At 49.2% G+C, this 16,356-nt stretch overlaps 1 protein-coding gene across 1 annotated transcript; it reads left to right on the top strand.

Moving 5' to 3' along the window:
• The first annotated feature begins 10,349 nt into the window (after window positions 1-10,349).
• Gpr31 (G protein-coupled receptor 31) lies at window positions 10,350-11,586 on the top strand. Its single transcript, XM_059272416.1, has one exon. The coding sequence runs from the start codon at window positions 10,350-10,352 to the stop codon at window positions 11,307-11,309; it is 960 nt and encodes a 319-aa protein (XP_059128399.1). The 3' UTR covers window positions 11,310-11,586.
• Window positions 11,587-16,356: the final 4,770 nt, after the last annotated feature.

Raw genomic sequence — 16,356 nt, 5'->3', positions numbered from 1 at the left:
ATTCTCTCAGTGCACATTCTTGAAAAATGATAAAACTTCTTTAAAATAAAAACAAACTGCTTAGAGATGTTCACAAAGAGTTTATGATCTCTATGAGGCTAAACAGGAAACACAAGGCAAAATTTCATCATTCCACAAAATGCTTCTTCTACCAAACTGTCCCTCTGGGTTTTGTGGTTAAGGGCGAGGATGAGAAACAGTGAAAGAGTTGGTGTCCAGCCTCAAGCCCTGGCCCTCACTTCTTATCCGCAGCACAGTATTTGGAGTGGTTAAATATTTAAAGGCAAATAGAAGGAACATTTTTTATAAGAATGTGTCATTTTCTATCTGGGGACCCTTGGTCACACTGATCCTGGAGACATGTAGAGTTCTAACTGTGTTGGGATTGACAGTCCTACTCCTGGGAGACCTTAAATTGCTTCTCTTTCTCTTTCCGTGATCAAGGACCAGTCCTTGTTAGGCAGGAGAGGCCAGGTGCCCAGGACTCTGATTGTATCCATTGGATGGTAAGACATCCACTGCCTGGTTCTGGTCAGAGGTGCTCCTGCCTGGTAAGGAAAACCTAACATGGGTCCTTGTGAGTGTGTCTGCAGAACCCTTGGGCCCCTCAGCTGGAGAGAGTAGAGCTTCAGAGGCCCGAGGAGAGCCACCTCCGGCAGATGCCACACAGCTGCCGCTGCTTCCTGACTTGGGAGCAGCCTGGGTGAAGGGTGTCCACAAGTACTGCCCTCTGTCCACTCTGACAGGCAAACATCCGGGGGAGCCCCCCAGAAGTGCCTGTGCTGATATCCGTCAACCTGAACCTGCTCGGGACACTGTCCAGTTGGAGGATAGAAAATGACATCTCGAGTGAGGAAACACTGCGAGGGCCTTTGCTGAATTCCAGACTCACCCTCTGGTTGCTCATGTTCTTACATTCACAGAGGAGATGACAGCATAGCTCTCGTTTACCTGAGAGCAGAAGTCCAGACTCGACTGTTAAGGGGCAGCAGACACAGTTTCTAGGAAATATATGAAGGAAGTTAAGTCCTAAAGACTGAAAGGTCTCTACATGTGATTCCTTGCAGACTGGCAAGGTGATTTGGAATTTTACCTCCTAGTAGTCCAGCCCATACACGACATCTGAGTGTGAATACTTACCTGTGTGTCTTTGAGATTTGTATTAAGGTGCATGCTCTGACCCTCCCACTCCTCTGTGAATTCAGGTGACAGTAACTCCAGGGACTGACTGCAGGTTCCCTGATAGTCCGTCATAGAATAATGAGGGCAAAACTGTAATCTATGGCTAAGAAAGAACACAAGCCCTAAATAAAACCCAGACCTAGAGGTCAAAGCCTTCTTAATAATCTGCACTGCCCGATGATAACACACGAGATAAATGTGTTTGCCTGTTCCAGTCTCCTCCTCTTTGCGATCTGTCATGTTGAGACAGTCAATCCTCATGAATTCTGTTGAACAATTGTCTTGCCCACTCTGAGAATGAAGTGGGTAGACGGCTAAGGCTGAAGAAACGAAGAGGGCTTTATTCATATGGTATTAATAGTTCAAATGGGAAAACAGAAGGTCATCATGTGGGAGCAACAAGCTGAGCAGGCCGGGAGAACCTTTGAACCAGTGGCGACAGAAGGACTCCAACCAAAAGGCTGCCGGGAAGTGTCACAGCTCTCTGCTCTCAGGATGTCAAGAGAGCAGTCCTCTGAAGAAGAAGTCTTCAGAAGGTGTGTTAGCCAGGGTTCTCTAGAGGGACAGAACTATGAAGGGGATTCATTAGAATGGCTTACAGACTGTGGTCCAGCTAGTTCAACAATGGCTGTCTACCAATGGGAGTTCCAAGAATCCAGTAGTTCTTCAGACCATGAGGCTGGATGCCTCAGCTGGTCTTTAGTGTACACTAAAGTCCTGAAGGAGTAGGCTCTAATGCCAGTGAAGGAATGGACTTGCTAGCAAGAGTGAGGGCAAGCAGGAGAAGAGAGAGCAAGCTTCCTTCTTCCATGTCCTTTATGTAGGCTGCCAGCAGAAGGTGCGGCCCAGGTTAAAGGTGGAGCTTCCCACCTCAAAGATCAGGATTAGAAGTGGGTCTTCCCGTTTCAAAAGACTGATTTAAGAAGAGTCCCTCACCGATGTGCCCAGCCATTTGGGTTTTAGTTAGTTCCAGAGGTAGTCAAGTTGACAACCAAGAATGGCCGTCACAGAAGACACAGGATCAAGGAGAGTGGTAGAAGGATAGGGGCCTGAGAGTCTGAGGCAGGAGTGAGCTCCCCTGCCATAGCTGCAGGCATTACAGGAGTACGTCTAGGGAGTCTCAAAGGCAGGAGCTGTCATCTGTTTTTCCTTCCCCAAGGAGCTGTCTAATGAATGTGACAATACAGAGGCTGTGCACCTAGTTACACAGACCCAGGCAGACTCTGATATACAGAGGCCATGCACCTAGTTGTACAGAGCCAGGCAGACTCTGATATACAGAGGCCGTGCACCTAGTTACACAGAGCCAGGCAGACTCTGATATACAGAGGCCGTGCACCTAGTTGTACAGAGCCAGGCAGACTCTGATATACAGAGGCCATGCACCTAGTTACACAGACCCAGGCAGACTCTGATATACAGAAGCCGTGCACCTAGTTACACAGACCCAGGCAGACTCTGATATACAGAGGCCGTGCACCTAGTTACACAGACCCAGGCAGACTCTGATATACAGAAGCTGTGCACCTAGTTACACAGACCCAGGCAGACTCTGATATACAGAGGCCATGCACCTAGTTATACAGAGCCAGGCAGACTCTGATATACAGAGGCCGTGCACCTAGTTGTACAGAGCCAGGCAGACTCTGATATACAGAGGCCGTGCACCTAGTTACACAGAGCCAGGCAGACTCTGATATACAGAGGCCGTGCACCTAGTTGTACAGAGCCAGGCAGACTCTGATATACAGAGGCCATGCACCTAGTTACACAGACCCAGGCAGACTCTGATATACAGAAGCCGTGCACCTAGTTACACAGACCCAGGCAGACTCTGATATACAGAGGCCGTGCACCTAGTTACACAGACCCAGGCAGACTCTGATATACAGAAGCTGTGCACCTAGTTACACAGACCCAGGCAGACTCTGATATACAGAGGCCATGCACCTAGTTATACAGAGCCAGGCAGACTCTGATATACAGAGGCCGTGCACCTAGTTGTACAGAGCCAGGCAGACTCTGATATACAGAGGCCGTGCACCTAGTTACACAGACCCAGGCAGACTCTGATATACAGAGGCCGTGCACCTAGTTATACAGAGCCAGGCAGACTCTGATTGGCTGGGCGTATGCAAATGAGGTAAAGGCTAAGAACCAATCAAGGGGAAGCCTGTTAGCCCAGCAAGCACAAACCCCCTGAGAGGGTTCCCAGCCAAGCTGGGGGCACCATTTCTTTTTCAGACATAGTTGTGTAGGGAAGCAGGCACTCTTGGGTCAGAAGGGCACGACACAACAGTTTTCTGGAGTTTTCAGCCCTGGACTCAGCTGCTCAGGAATCTCATGTCTGCTTTAGGCCAGAGTCTCTGCTATCCACCTGGGCAAAAGCAGCTGGCTACCCCTGGCTCTATCCATCAATCATCCCAGGGGTCCCTCCTACCCCTGTGACTGTGAGGCTGATGGGGGACACTTCAGTTCACAAAAATCTCCCTGTTTCTTCGTGATTTTCCATTTGAGTATGACTATCACGGGTGATGCATGCTTTAAACACAGAATCCTTAGAACTGTGTAAAGGTTTTAACCTTGGCCTTAAGCTCAGTGGTGAGGCAGCATGGAACAGCAGTCCTCAACCTGTGGGTCGGAACCCCCTCCAGGGGTCGTATGATCAGAGTTTACATTATGACTCATAACAGTAGCAAAATTACAGTTATGAAGTACCAACGACAAAAGCGATGTTACGGTTGGGGGTCAGCACCGCGTGAGGAGATGTATCCAAGGGCCACGGTGTTAGGAAGGTAGAGAGCCGCTGGACTAGAGAGGCTATTGGTTTGCAGCACTGTGTCTGCTCCTTCTCTGGTGAGGCCCTGGCTGCTGAGTGGTGGGAGCGCATGGTAACTCTTCATGGGGACTGTTCCCCGAGCAGAGAGCTGTCCGGAGCTGATGGCGCGGTGAATCATTCTCTGCTTGTTTTCACAAGAGCATCCAAGTGACTTGGGGATAGGGTTGAGTCCTAGAGAGGATGCACAGACTTACATAGACTTGGCAATAAGCAATTTCTTTCTCGTATGACCCAGAGAGCTACTTCAAATCAACCTTGACCTCAGGCCTCAATGCAGGGAAGGCCACAGAGGGTGAATCCCGAAAGGCTCCAGACACCAGACAGTGTCGGCTGTAGGATGGGTACAGCTTCCTGACAAGAATCCAAACACCAAGGTGAGCGTACTTGACAGCAGGGTGACACCGTAGACACGGGAGCTCTGTTCCCTTCTGGCTCTTCTGTAGACACGTTCCCTGGACTCCAGCGCCAAGTGATTGGCGCACATTTTCATTTTGCCTGGCTTCTCTGGTTGTTTGAAAAGCACTTTGTTATTTGACGAATAACCCATTTAATCAAACCTGAAAATTAGTAAATCTCCCCAAGTGTATTTCCTCAGATCCCTGCAGTCATGTGAGCAGTACAGCATGAAGGCGTCCACTGAGCAGAACCGCCACACAATAGCACCAAGATTGTCTGGAGGGGGAGGGTAACCAGGAAGGAGCTGTATGTGCTGAAGGCCAGGATGCGGCTAAGGGAACGTCATACGCAAAGGGCGATGGGAACCCTGAACTCTTGGCAATAGATCTGGTCTCTTTCCTTGATGCAAAATATCAGACACAGAGCACTGTAGGTTTAAGCTTATGTAAGGAAAGGGTCGACGACAAGCCAACTGCAGGTGAACTTTGTTCCTATTCTGTGTGAGAAACAGACTCAAAGATGAGGTTTTTGACGTTGGTCCCGAAACTCCACAAAATTATGAGCCCATGAGTCACTGGGATGGAAGGAACTTGTGTCGTTGGCTTTTGTTCTGCTTTTCGTCATTTTTTAAAATTCTTGAAATAGAAACTGGTCACTGGCTTAGCTCATGGTGGGAGAAAATTTCATGGGAGACTCAGTTCTGGCCTCGGGGAACGTGAGGTGCAGCCAGAGGGCAGAGTCTGAGCTGCACTGAGCCCAGGCCTAGACACTCATGCAAAGAAGCATGTATCAGCAGGGAGGGCTTGAGGGAGAAAGTACCTGCAAAATCAGAGAACTGAGGGCACACAGAGAGGCAAAAAGGCTAGGAGGGTAATCAACAGCTGTCCCAGCAGACCACCCTTGGGGAAGAGGAGTTCTAAGACTAAACTGTAGGGTGCTGTAATGCAGACTTTATTGGTAAATTGTGTGATGACAATTTGATCCGATGACATGTGATTAAGCTTGTTAAAAGTGGACCCTGGAGCTGGAGAGATGGCTCAGTGGTTAAGAGCACTGATTGTTCTTCCAGAGGACCCAGGCTCAATTTCCAGCACCCACATGGCAGCTTACAACTGTCTGTAACTCCAGTGCAGGCAAAACACCAATGCATATGAAATAAGATAAATTAATTTAAAAAAAATGGACCCTGGGATTGAGATTGCACATTCCACCCCCCGTTTTCAGACCCAAATATGTTTGTCTCACCTCCAAACCCTCTCATTTGGGGGTGAGACGCCTTCTGTCAACTCTACGGCAGGGTGGAAAGGGAACAATGTTCCTGAAAACAGCAATGAGGGCAACCGCTTCCAACAGGGGTTGCTGTTGTTTATCCCATGATATGACATGCCTGCAGTGGGAAAGCCAGACGTTCAGCCATGGGCAGCTCAGACACAGAGTCCATCAGAAACTTCTGACTCCTTCGACTCCCTGACTTGGTTTCTGTCGGGTGTCGTGAGACCCGACTTGATGATGCCAGCTTTTGATTGCTCTATCTATTAGTATACTCCAGTCATTTCTGCTGGATGTTGTGAGCAACCTGCTCTGATGATGCTTTACTACCTCTTTTCTCTATCTGCCACTCACTATTTATTATTTTACTCCTGCTTGATATACACTTAACAAACTCATTCAAAAGCCCGGCTGCTGTAGCTCATTCTCCAGACCACACACAACAGTGGCCTTAGACGCTGCCCCTGTTACATGTAGACCCTTGATCTGAGACTGGACAGAGGAAGCAATGAGACCTGCTGCAATTTCATCATCATGGAACCAGTGGACTGTGAAAGATGATTCCTGAAGAAGCATCTGAATAAATGAAAGAGGAAGGCGGGAAGCCTAGCCATTAGGTCAGCAGCCTGTCATGGGAGAAGATGGCATCAGATACCATTTGTTGGTTTTCTTGCCTGTTTTGTACTTCTTTGTTTAGATAAAAGGGACACTGTACTCTGGGCTGGCCTGAGACTCACCACACAACCGAAACTTGAGGCTGTTTTCCTGCTCCAACCTCCCAAACGTCATACAGGTCACCGTGCTTGGCTCCACGTCACTGTTTTTATGCAGTGTCTGAGTAGCATTTGTGGTAGGAAGAACAGTAGTCTCCTGAGATGCCCGCACCTTGATCCCTGACCTACATCGCCTTGAAAAGAGGACTTTCCATGTGGGCAAGCCCTGGATTTCAGAATGGAGGAGGCTTAGATTAAAGCCAACAGGCACTGGTGTGCTTGGGACAGAGAGAAGATGGAATGATGGGAACAAGGAGCCAACGAGCATGTTTGCTGGATGGTGGGGAAGGACCACAATGCCAGGAACAGAGGTGTCTCCAACAGAAGGGAAAGGAGCGATTTGCCCCTGAGGCTTCAGAAGCACAAGGCCCTGCTGACCCCTGGACTCAGTGGGTGTCACTGCTGACCCCTGAACTCAGTGGTTGTCACTGTGTGCACAAGGCCCTGCTGACCCCTGGACTCAGTGGGTGTCACTGTGTGCACAAGGCCCTGCTGACTCCTGGGCTCAGTGGGTGTCACTGTGTGCACAAGGCCCTGCTGACCCCTGGGCTCTGCAGGTGTCACTCACGCCACACTCTGACATGCAGATCAGGAGGACAATGTGTGCTGTCTGGAGCTCCTGTATTGTGGCAACTTGTTTTTCTTTCTCCTTTTCTTCTACTTCCTCCTCAGTTCCCCCCTCCTCCTCGCCCCCTCCCCTTTCCTTTTGTTTTCTGTTTTGCTTTGTTGAAATGGATTCACATAGCTCAGGCTGGCCTCAAACACACTATGTTGCAAAGGCTGGCCTTGAATTCGGGATTCTCCTGGCTCTTCCTCTAGAGCAGCACTGCGTCCAGTCACAGGAACTTTCTGAGTCTGCCTTTCCAGTCCTTACGGTTCTGGATGGAGACTGAGGGTTTTCATGAGTACTCTGAGTTATGCCCCCTTGGTACCAGACAGCACTTCAGGAAAGTGTGCCTGGAGGAAGAGCTAGAGACAGGAGGGTTCTCCTCCTTGTGCTGAGGTGGGTGTGTCTGACAGTGAAGGAGCCATGGGGCTGACGACTGTCACATTCCAGCTAGATGGAACAGAAGAACGCCTTACTAACGATGGGTACTGAGAACGGGAGATACCAAGGATGATGGTGATTACCCTCTCAGACACACTGGTTCTACAGCTGTTGAACAGATGCTAAATGCAGAAGACATTGAGAAATGTGGGCTCGTCTCCCTCCTGAGCATCGCTCAGAGTGTCTCTCTCCCTGGCTCCAAACACATGACTTAAATGAGATTGGCTTCAGTCTTTGCATGATTAAAAGGGGTTAAATTGAGATAAATATTGTGCTGATAAAATGCAGTTCCCTTTGGACACTGCCCCCTTTCTCCAGCCCCTGGTTTCTTCCCATCCGCAATGGGAACAGGCTCCTCAGACACATGGGACTGACTACCCAGAAGTGCAGCTCAGGGTACCCACGGGGCATCATGGTCACAAGCCTGAGAAACAGGAAAATGGGGGTGATCCCTGAACCCCTTGACAAAAGGGCCTTGAGGTGGAGAGCATGTGGGCAGAGTATGAGAGAGACTGGCTTCCTACAGGTAAATTAACTAGAGGTAAAGACAACCCTGCCATGTCTCAACTCTCGAGGCTGCTGACAAAGTGGCAGGCATGCCTTATATGGAACCTGACTACTCCCTGGACTAGGGCTCACTAGTGTAAGATTGGATGAAAAGCCAGTGCCTGGTGCTTGTACGGGTGGATGTGACGTTCTGGGATCTAAGAATCCACATTAATGTGTTCCTTGACAAATTCTTGCTTCCTTCAATTCCCTGGATTAGTAAGTCTGCCAAGAAAAAATATATATAAGATTATCGTTGTCAACTTTACACTGATTTAAAGATAAGGCCTATAAAAACAAACATTAACTCTGTGCACACGTGTGCAAAGCCCCCAGAGCCTTTGATACATGTGCAGTTTCTGCAGTTCTTCCTGCTGCATCATCACAGACAGAGTGAGCCTGCGGGACACCCGCTGCAGCCTGCTGGGAATGCTGCTTTTCAATACTCTCAGTATCTAACAAAACCGCAACGATGAGAAACCTGTGGGGTTCTGGGTCAAATGGGAAAACAAAGCTGTAGAGCAACCCGTGTACAGCAACACCCATGTGTTTCTTCTAACGAAACCGTGGGAAGAAACGACCAGACTGAGCAAGCAGCACTCCGAGATAGATCACACACACGAAATTTCTGTTACTTTACTTCATTCCATATTTCCTATAACTGAGCATATTGGTGTCATAATAAAAAAGTAACTATAAATACTAAAGCTAGATGGTGAGTTTCAGCATCCAGAATAATACTTCTCTTTGTGACGAGCTGTGCAAGATAGAACTGAAGCACAGACTCGGGTCTGCAGGTGACCCCTGGTCAGTTCCACTCAGCAGCAGCCCTAGGGAGACAAAGGATCTAAGTTCCATGAGACTTCAAGATGCCCCTTCTCTCACATCACAAAGAGATCATGTTTGGAGATGCCAACGTGGTAAGAAATACAATGGCTCCCACAATGTCCATAAGTCCTAGGACTTATGAACGGGTCACCATACGTGACAACAGGGACTCTCGAGGTTCATTTGGGAATTTGGGAGGGTACTAATTTCCTGGGTTGCCCATAGGTCCCTAAGAGTAAAGGAGGGAGGGAGGACGGTCACTGTCCTTCCTGGATGGTGGTAATGAGGACCTCTGAAACCAGTCCTCTAGAAAGGAGTTTTCACACTGGTGTATCTTGTTTAAAAATGCTGCTCTTCATCCTCCCCAGAGAATAAATAGAGGAATCTCATAATCCAAGAGAAGCCCCCATGTCTTCTACTTTCATCTCTCAACAGACCTCCCTCTCTCCATATTGTATTGCATCCTTCAAATGTGCAGTTTCCCCATCAAGAGGGTGGTCCAGCTGTTCAGACTGGCATTCTCTATCACCCTCTATCCTCCTGTCTCCAACACTCTCGACCACGGTGTATCCACCCAGCTCATGAGCTCTGGTCACTCCCAGCACGAGTTTCCAGACAAAGGGATGTGGCTTCACGAAGTGTTGTGCCCAGGGACAGAATAAAGAACAAATGGTAGGAGGACTTTACCTTGCTCGCAGGGGCCCAACCCCAGTGTGCTAGGTCCTATCCAGATAGTGTGTCAAGGAAGAGTCTTAGCAGAAAATTTGTTACTCCCTGCAACACACACACACACACACACACACACACACACACACACACACACACACACACACTTACTTTAGACTGATTGGAAGAATAAACAAAAAACTTCAACTTTAAATAGCCAGGAAATCTGAAAGACACTTTCAGGTGAGTGTGGCAACCAGATCTGACCTCATCTATAAAATCTAGCCATACTCAGGGGGGTCTTACCAATGTCATTATTTAAGACAGGGAGCCATACATCTCCCTTTTAAAACAGTCACCCTACAGAACAATCTGCCTGTTTCAATCATTGTTTTAAATGCCCAAAGGTGCAGAGGTCTTCGTGTTATGAATCGTCACTAGTTCCTCCTTCAGGAACTAGGACACTCGCTCTGCTCCCTGAACGTTCCCAGAACACTGTAGCCCTGGCTTTGGAGCTACTGACATGAAATGAAACACAATTTCCCCTTTCTCAGGAACAAACAAAATAGGGCAAAACTTGGGGGTTTTCCCTGTCTCTGTCCATCCTCTTTCCCCAAACAAATTTTGCGTCTCCTTGGGCCAGACCCCAGTACTGTTTCAGTATTATTTTCTCGCCGAATGCAGAACTTGTTTGCTTTGTGGCGAGAAAGGGTATTTTCTTTTTCTCTCAGAGGAAAGAGCATAGCGAGGCCTCCTTGAATTTCTTTTCCTGAGCGGCTTCAGCTCAGTGTGGCCTCGGCCCATGGCACCCCTCAACTGCTCAGCTGCCGGCACTGGGGTGGAGACCGCTGTGGGCACCATGCTGACACTGGAGTGTGCTCTGGGCCTTACAGGTAATGCTGTCGCCCTCTGGACCTTCTTTTACCGTCTCAAGGTGTGGAAGCCTTACGCGGTCTACCTGTTCAACCTGGTGGTGGCTGACATGCTACTGGTCACCTGTCTGCCATTCCTCACTGTCTTCTATCTGAAGGGCAAGACCTGGGGACTCGGCCATGTACCCTGCCAAATCCTGCTCTTCCTGCTGGCCTTCAGCCGTGGCGTGGGGGTGGCCTTCCTGACGACAGTGGCTCTAGACCGGTATCTGCGTGTGGTCCATCCTCGGCTCCGAGTCAACTTGCTATCTCCAAGGGCGGCCTGGGGCATCTCTAGCCTAGTATGGCTTCTCATGGTTGCTCTTACTCCCCAAAACATGCTCATCCACAAGGCTACCCAGAATTCCACCAAGTGCCCCAGCTTCTACCCCATAGGAGAAACTGAGGCCGGCGCCATCTGGCAGGAGGTGCTCTTCTTCCTACAGCTCCTGCTTCCCTTCGGCCTCATCTTCTTCTGCAACATTGGACTCATCAGGACCCTCCAGGAGAGACTCCGGGAGTCTGACAAACAGCCCAGGCTCCGGAGGGCCAGGGCACTGGTTGCCGTGGTGCTGTTGCTGTTTGGACTGTGCTTCCTGCCTAGTGTCCTGGCCCGAGTCCTGGTGCATGTCTTTCGGGAGTTTGAGAGCTGCAGCGTCCAGCTAGCCATAGTACAGGCCTCCGACGTCGCTGGCAGCCTCACCTGCCTGCACAGTGCATTGAGCCCAGCCGTTTACTGCTTCTCCAACCAGGCCTTCACCCACTCGTACCGGAAGGTGCTCAGAAGCCTTCGAGGCTGGAGGAAGGCAGCAGAGCCGGCTAGCTCCAACCTCAAGGACTCCTATTCCTGATGACTCCTGAAATCCTCAGCTCCCCCTTTTCTGGAACCACCTTGAATCTGAACAATAACCCGATAACCTCTGGGTCAGAAGAGAGAAAGTGCACTACAAGGATCCAGACACAGTCAACGCCATGACACGTTTGGTTCACCCGGATTTCCCCTGCGTCTGTCACACTGCGGAGTAGCAGATCACCCAGACACTTTGTGCATCCTTTGCACAGTGACTGTCCTGATGGAGTTGCCAAGCTGAGAGGTTGAGCTCTTCTGCACATCCACACAGGAAGATTCCAACGGGCTCGATGAGCGGAGGAGACTGCTGGTGTTGCTCCAGCACCCTCTGGTCTCTTGGGTCATGCTCCCTTTCCACGCTTCCATTCTCTAGTGTGAAAAACTGCTTTCTTCTCACCCAGCGTGGAGCTCAGAACACTGGAAGCCAGCCACCGCTGCGGTTCTGAAGAGGTTGCAGGTCACGTTCTGTTTTTATAAAATTCCCCTTTATTTTTATAGGTTGTACCGAGTGTCAGAGACAGTTCGGCAACCTAGCTCCCTCACTGTAGGAGACACCTGGTAATTGCCTCAACATTGACCTGGAAGTGATAGCTTAACTTGAAATGTCTGCATTTATCTTAGTCCTGGGGAGAGGCGCTTGCTTTCGAAATGGTGCTTGAAGCAAGTCCCCTGGGAAACCTAAGGGCTGGCAGACCATGGCATGGGACTGGTGTCACCTCAGTCCTAGAACACACAGGCCAGGGACAGCTGGTGAGCAGGAGGACTCATCTCTGTTTCCATGCTCATATCTAGAAAGGCAGCTAAGAAAAAGGAATACCCACAATGCTTATGGGGGCACTTGCCACCTACCTGGGATGTTCTTGCAATGGCCATGGCTCTTCACACAGGCATCCCACGGTGTACCCTCCTTGATGCCAGAGCTGGTGGCATTGGCAACACCATGTCCACTCATATGTTTCCTTGCCTGCTTGGTAGATTCCTTGTCAGGACCCACCTGAGACATTATGCGGAAGAATAGAAAAGCCCCATAGACCAGGGTGGCCTACCAGACTCAGTGTTCCCGGGGAATGAGGACTGTGCAGCAGTACTTCTGTTTTCCAGGATTTGTTTCCTCCTAAGAAAGCAGACTGTCACAGGCCTGAGACAGAACCGTGGCCTGACCAGGACGAGACTGAAGTCTGCTGGATGGGTGTATTTGGTGAAGTGCCCACTTTCTTCCCTCTCAGCGGAGGAAAAGCACCTCCGCTCTCTCCTCCCCACCCTCATGCACCAGCAGTTTAAAGGGAGTTTGAAAACCCTCCATTTAACACAAGCATTTTCTTTGAAATGTCGTTATCGGTGGCATAAGAGGAGTCCCAGGTCTCTCCTGCTCTTGGACTTTCGAGTCTGTGCCTGCGCTTATGACAGGCACACCGAATGTGATGGCATCCTCTGAACAGTCACTACTGTTATCCACAGTGGCAGGGGCTGTAAAACAGACCATCTCCACTCCTTGTGAAAGCTTTGCTGGTCAGCTGCGGGGAGGTTGGTCAGCCGTGGGGAGGTCCGGGACCTTAGCCCTCCCAGTCCTGGAAGCCCAAGACTTCCAACTTCCTGTCTTGGGCTCTGCTCTCGATCCAGGAGTGCTGCATCTGCCAACCTCTGCCTGTGCCCAGTTTGCCCGTCAGTGAGCTAGGCTGTCTTTGGGACATCCTCAATACAGCATCCCTGCCCTCAGGGTCCTATTTTCTGCCCCCACAGCAGCCACATAGGAGGAAACTCTGGTGCCTCAGCCAAGTAAGGACACTCCAGCTCAGCTGGACCAAATGGGGCAGGGCTCGACATTGGCAAGCCCCTACCTTAAATCTATTCACGTGTAGCCCAGGCCGAGAATGGCTGGTTTCACAGCTAAGGGAGATCTTGTGGAGACAGTGTCTTGCTCCAACTCTTAGCTCTATGACCTGGGACACGATACCTAACTGCTTTTGTCTGTCCCCATCTTCAAAATAAGGAAAATAGCATCTACAAGGAATCTTTGTAGGGATTAAACAACACTCAAATTTCGTTATACAGAGCTAGTCATGTCGCAATCATTCTGCAGACATGAATTTGATCTTCACTTACTTCTGTTTTCCTTGATGACTTCCCCCTCCAGTCTGTGGGCCTTGGAAATGTTGTTTTTCAACTGCGTGTCCTCATCCAGCATCGGTGCTCAGTAATGGGAGCCTTGTAAAATTCATTCAAACCAAAGGCTCTCCATTTCCTTTGTCTGGGTAATCATACTCTATAATGATCCTGTCCAGGGTCGGGACAGCTGTCTGTGAGGACATCCTGCTGGGTCACAGATGCATTTGTTGTGGAAGGCTAGCACCTTCCAGACTAGCCTCCCCACAAACTGTCTGAGTGAGGAACGACCCAAGAGGAAAGCAGGGGCAGTCATAAACAGCAGGTCTCGGGGCCTTAGCTGTGGCTGGTGACAGTGGCGGTGTCCGCTTTTGGTCTCAGGGGCAGGACCACAGTCACTCCTTGGGCTAGCAGCTCTCCACTCTGCTGGATTCCTGAATTTCTGGGAAAGGACACAGTGTTAGCACCAGAGCTGTTTATGGCTTCTGTTGATCTTACCGTGTCTCTGATTCCCTGGACGTCAGCCAGACCTGCACATCTTGACATCTTCTTAGAATATCCCCAGTTCCTGCTGGCCTCTGGCCTCAGTCAGGGACATTACTTTCATGGAAAGTCACCTGGACAACATCTCCATCTACTAACCGGCGCAGCAGGGTCTCACCCCGCCGCTCCCCACACACCGACTCTGCTCTTACCCCACATGTTTCCCTTGCAGCCAGAGCTGACTCATTCTTCACTCTTAATGCTTTGCTCAGAGCACACAGAGGCCACTTCATGAACAGGAAAAAAGAAGCAGCGGTGAACAGATCAGCCCTCTAACAAAGAAGCTCAATTACTTAGCAGATTGGGTTTTGTTTGTTTTCAAATGTATCTTGAAAGTCTGACTCCAGAGGCAAACTGAAAATGATCTCTGAAAACCTTTAGGAAAATGTTGATAGAAATGAAAACGACATAATGCTGTTAGCAGAAAGCTTCCCTCGGAATGCACATGCTCATTTGTGCCGGTAATCTCATTAACACTGACCTATAGGTGTGTCTGTGAGGATTGTCTTGATAATTGGTGTGGAAGATCCAGCCCACTGTGGGCAGCATTATCCCCTAGGCAGGAGGCTGAAAAGTGTTGAGTCATTCATTTCAAAGCCAAATGATGATGAGCAGTGCAGAGCAGACTGAGGGACCAAAATGCAGGGATGGTAGAGCCTTTGAGTTTGGATGAGGACCGTGGATACATTATGTGGCCCTCAGAGGCTTCATCTGTTAAAGTTCCTGTCATCGCCTGCCGTTTTCACCATGACTGTATCAATGCAGAGCGTGGCATCACCTTTCTTCTCCTGAGCCTTTTCTTCCTGTACACAGAAACTCGTGCTCTGTAAACACACACGGCCACCCTTCCTTACTGGTCCCCAAACCACATTCTCCTCTCTGTGCCCTCATCCAGCTCTCTAGGCACTTCCCACAAACGGAGAACTACAGTGTGTCATGAAGGGAACACTTTACTTGGTGTGGTATCCACAGAGCTCACCTGTGAGGTGGCATATATCAGTTTCCTTTTCAAAAATAAATAATAGTTTGTGTGTCTGTTCCTGCACCCACTGATTGACTCTTGGGCCCCTCCTCCCTTTTGGCTGTTGTGAGCCTTTTTGTATAAAAATAGGTGTGTAGATGCCCTTGTAGACCCTGCTTACAGGTAGGAGTGGGATTTCCGTGTCCCATGGTGATTCCTTTTTGAATGTTCTGTTGCCCCAGGAGCTGTTTCACTTTTACATTCTCAGCAAAGCTGTACAGGGATTCCAGCTCCTCACCAGCCATTACGGAGCAGCTGTAGAAGACAGGAGGTAGGCTTTCTTCCTGGGAGTCTGAAAATGCTTCCTATGAAGTCTTAGCAGAAACTCTCAGAGCCAGCTGTGGACACTCGTGGGTAACAGTGAATTTCTCATTTACTTGGGTTCCCTTTCTGTTGTCTTAGTCAATCTGGGCTGATAGAGTAAAGCACCCATCCCTGAGGAGGCAGAGCCTAATGGCTCACAGTTCTGGAGAACACCCAGATTGAGACACTGGCAGACCAGGGTTGCTGAAGGCTGCTCTCTGCTCTAGAGATGGCAACTTGAAGGCTGGAGGAGCCTGGGAGCATCCATGAGCCTTGAGTGTAAGGGTATTGTTGCTGTGGAATAATCCTCTTGTACACTGTAAAGATTTGTCACTCGAATCATTTTAATAAAATGCTGATTGGCCAGTAGCCAGGCAGGAATTATAGGCGGGACAACCAAACTAGGGGAATGATGTGAAGAAGGGCAGAGTCAGGAAAGACATCAGCCAGCTGCCAGGCAAGCAGGACATATAGAAAATGAGGTAACAAGCCATGAGCCACGTGGCAAAGCATAAATAGAATATGAGTTAATTTAAGTGTAAGAGTTAGCTAGTAACAAGCCTGAGCTACTGGGCAAGCATTTATAAGTAATATTAAGTCTCTGAGTCAATTATTTGGGAAGCAGCAGTCAGGTATTTGGGAGCCAGCGGTCAGGATGAGAAATGTCCAGTTACACATTGCCCTGGTTAGTTTTAACTTTCAACTTGATACAAGTTGGAATCACCTGGGAAGAAACCCTTAATGAAAAATTATCTGGGTCAGATTGGCCTATGGACATGCCTGTGGGGATTATCTTGATTATTAATTGATATAGGAAGACCCAGCCCACTGTGGGCAGCACCATTCCCTGGGCAGGAGGGTCTGAATGGTATAAAATAAAGAAAGCTAGCTGAGAGCTAGCAAGGAAGTGAGATCCATGTATTTATTCTCACTTTTGTAGCTGGAAGTTTTCTTGTGTCCCACTCAGTCCTGCAGCCACTCAGGCCCAAGTAAACACACAGAGGCTTATATCAATTACAAACTGCATGGCCTATGGCTCAAGCTTCTTGCTAGCTAGCTCTTATGTCTTAAATTAACC

The sequence above is a fragment of the Peromyscus eremicus genome, chromosome 8b (assembly GCF_949786415.1).
Source record: "Peromyscus eremicus chromosome 8b, PerEre_H2_v1, whole genome shotgun sequence".
NCBI lineage: Eukaryota > Metazoa > Chordata > Mammalia > Rodentia > Cricetidae > Peromyscus > Peromyscus eremicus.
This window is presented reverse-complemented; position numbering and strand designations above follow the sequence as displayed.